This window comes from Morone saxatilis, unplaced genomic scaffold (assembly GCF_004916995.1).
Source record: "Morone saxatilis isolate NCDOM2014 unplaced genomic scaffold, NCSU_SB_2.0 Contig3, whole genome shotgun sequence".
Taxonomy (NCBI): Eukaryota; Metazoa; Chordata; class Actinopteri; family Moronidae; genus Morone; species Morone saxatilis.
The window spans coordinates 487,035-490,263 of record NW_023339873.1 but is presented as its reverse complement, the minus strand read 5'-3'; the positions used below and the strand labels follow the sequence as shown (position 1 = coordinate 490,263).

At 47.3% G+C, this 3,229-nt stretch overlaps 1 protein-coding gene across 1 annotated transcript in view; it reads right to left on the bottom strand.

Moving 5' to 3' along the window:
- Nucleotides 1–3,229, bottom strand: part of g2e3 (G2/M-phase specific E3 ubiquitin protein ligase) — a gene marked incomplete in the record, with an annotated part of 10,756 nt that overhangs the window by 5,371 nt on the left and 2,156 nt on the right. Inside the window, 7 exon segments of the mRNA XM_035673578.1 lie at nucleotides 1,699–1,823; nucleotides 1,988–2,104; nucleotides 2,192–2,298; nucleotides 2,392–2,560; nucleotides 2,635–2,759; nucleotides 2,870–2,971; nucleotides 3,114–3,211. Coding sequence (XP_035529471.1) covers nucleotides 1,699–1,823; nucleotides 1,988–2,104; nucleotides 2,192–2,298; nucleotides 2,392–2,560; nucleotides 2,635–2,759; nucleotides 2,870–2,971; nucleotides 3,114–3,211 — 843 coding nt within the window.

The window sequence follows — 3,229 nt, the reverse complement described above, 5'->3', positions numbered from 1 at the left end:
AATTGTTTACCTGCTCTCCTCGACTCCTGTCAGGTTGACTCCACCACCATTTGATGGAGTGCATCGTGGTATTATATGTTTATTCTTTTAATTATTGAAAACTGCAAACCATGGCTCTGTTCAAGTAAACCATACAACAAAAGGGCCGATACTCTGTTGGTCAAATTCCCATTTACCAATCAAGCAGACAGAAACACTGTATCTGATTATTTGATTATGATCAGATAATACACTGTATCTTTATGATATTGATCAGTAATGGTGGTGTTGTGTTGTGGGTGTTTGGTGGTGTAGCTCTGCGTGAGGAACCCTGTACTTTGAACCGTCGGCTGCCCTCTCGTCTTCTCTGGTTCAAAGTGCTTGCCTTCACTGTTCTTTCTTCCTCTCTGTCTCTACAGTGCTCCTGGTTCAATCTTCCCGCCCAACTGGCCAGCTCAACCCGTCCACACAATACCCGCGGACAACACACTCCACCAAGTCAGACAGAATGAGTAAAGAAACAAACCTTACAACAAACAGTGAACAGCACTTATAATTTCTTATAACCACAAGGTAAATTATTTGTTTAAAGCTGGATTTTAATTGCGTATAGCAAGTCCTTTAGACAGCTGAAGAAGAGTCCATGGCGCAATGGATACCTGGAGGCTGGCCCCGCTCTGCAACCTGACCAATCCAGCGAGCCTGGAGGAGAGAAATTTCTGGGGAAGATCGGCCAGCTTCACTTCTGTCACCGAGGATCCACCCTTTTCCACTGCAAGGAGAGGACCACACCAGAGACACTTTAAATGGCCTCTATTAAATACTGAAGCATATTAATGCCTCTGTTGTAATCAGTGTGTGTAGAGGCAGTGTTGGGGTGTTAGCAGAGAGGAACCGTCTCAATAATGTCCCTTTTTTCCAAACATAGATTACCTAGCACATAGCTTGTTGATCAAGTTTTGCTCAACTGTTTCTAAACTCCTCCTCCCAGGTTCAGGAGGGTCTCGGACGTGGGTGTCTTTGACAGTGAATTTAAAGTTCCTCTTGGTTTTCCAGTTTTAACCCGCTGTAAATTTATACAGATTGTTCCAGCACGTCCACACGCGACAAATCCTTCAAATCCTTTAAGTCCAAGTGTCACTCTTTCCGTTCGCAGTTCTGCGGTGTCGTGAAGCGGTCGGCTCTCGGTCTCAGAACGTCGTTCAGCTCTCTTCACTGTGAGTTCTCCAAAGAGAGAGAGAGGCAGACCCTCTTACAGCTGACGGAGGAGAGGTGCGTTAGGTTTGTGTACCTCTTACAGCTGACGGAGGAGTGGATGGGGGACGGGTGGCGTTTGGACAGCAGACTCCTCCTCTGACCTCCCTGAGGAGACGCAACCAGGGAAGCTGGAGGAGACGAGAACGTGGTTCACTTAAAAAAAAACTATTCAAACATAATATCAATAACTTTAACGATAACAGTCAACTTAAACTAAATATTCCTTAATTTTATTGATTATTGATTATAAATACATCAGTTATATGATTGATGATAAAACTATAGATTTGAAATATTTCTCAATTTGTCAAAAATCACTGTTATTTTAATGTATTCAATAGAGTTGTGAATAATAAGTCAGTGATCACAAAGAGATACGGATGCATAAGATGAACAATGAAATGTGTTTTTAAAAGAGGAAGTTTGATCCAATCGATCAATCAGACGATCAATGACTCAGACCTTTCCCGTCCGCAGCCTGCGTGCAGTCGCTGCAGGCCCAGTCGCTGGTGTTCAACTTCAGCCCAGAACATTTCCTGTGAGTCCCTCTGGATCCACACAGCCGGCAGCGAATCACCTCAAACCACCTGAACAAACAAACAACAACAACAACAACAACAACAACAACAATGAGCTCTACTGGGACTGGGAGGTACGGACTAACTACCGTTGGTCACTGTGAGTTTTGTTTCAGAGACAGTTGTTCTGTACAGATATGGAGGTTAGAAACAGCTCCTGTGAAACGCTGTACCCGGTTTTGGCGGAGTGCGAGCGTCCGTCGTTGCAGAGGCAGGCGAGAGCGTCACAGCGGTTATAAACCTCCAGCAGCTCTGAATACGCGTTCGCCTCCAACTCCCATGAAGCATCTCTGCAGAGAAGAACACAGTGAATTCATTCTACCCACAATCCCTTGCTTTGTCTGTGCAGCCCGTTCCCGTAGTAACGGTGACGTTACCTCTCGGGGATGTATATTCCCATCCTGAGCATCTCCTCCTGGAAGTCGTCCTTGTTGTTACAGAGAGTGCACCTGAAGAAGAAGAGGCCGGCGCTGTGGGCCTGACGCTGACACACAAACACACACAGGTCAACTGCGGTTCCACACACCTGGAGACAAACATCTGTACAGCTGCTGCTCTACACAGTGAGCGGCGCTACCTGCACGCAGTCTCTGTGGAACCAGCTGGCGTTGCAGGACGGACACTTGAGGACAGAGTAGCAGAGGACCGGTTCGATGGAGTCCAAACAGACGGAGCAGGACTGAGGCAGGCTGAGGTCTAAACCCACACACAGAGACTGGGTGGGACTGTGGTCCGGACAGTAAGACCTGGACACACAGAGGGGTTTCAGGTTGAAACCAAGTGTTTACTGTTGATTGTTTATTGTTTATTGGACACTCACGGGAAGAGTCCGGTAAACTGAGAGATGAACTTCTGTTTCCTCCCGCAGGGGAAGTGGATCGTCTTCCTGCAGCTCCGAACGTTACAGCCGACACACGCTCCCTTCTTCTTACAGCAGCAACACGTCTGAGTAAACAACAACACAGTCAACAACAACACAGTAAACAACACAGTAAACAACACACAGTAAACAACAACAGTCCGTCCCGTTTGTTGTGTTTAAGACAGAAACTCACCAGTCGAGCCGACCGGCGGATCTCCTGTTGGATGTCGTCCACCAGGAACCCGAAGACGCCCTCGTCCTCCTCTCCTCGCTGGTAAACGCCGCAGGACGTCAGCTGGAACAGACGGAGGAGAACGCCGTCACTCAGAACCACAGACGGTTCTAGCAGGTCGTACCTCGAGAACATCGACCTCAGTAAACAACTACAACATACTGATCATGTCACCAGTTACACACACACACACACACACACTTACCAAACAGAAGTAGTGGACGGAGAGTTTGTGCTCTTTAAGTGTAACTTTTTCCCCAAACATGGCCGGATCATCATCACTGAGCCTGCAGAGAGCACAGCCTGCACACACACACACAC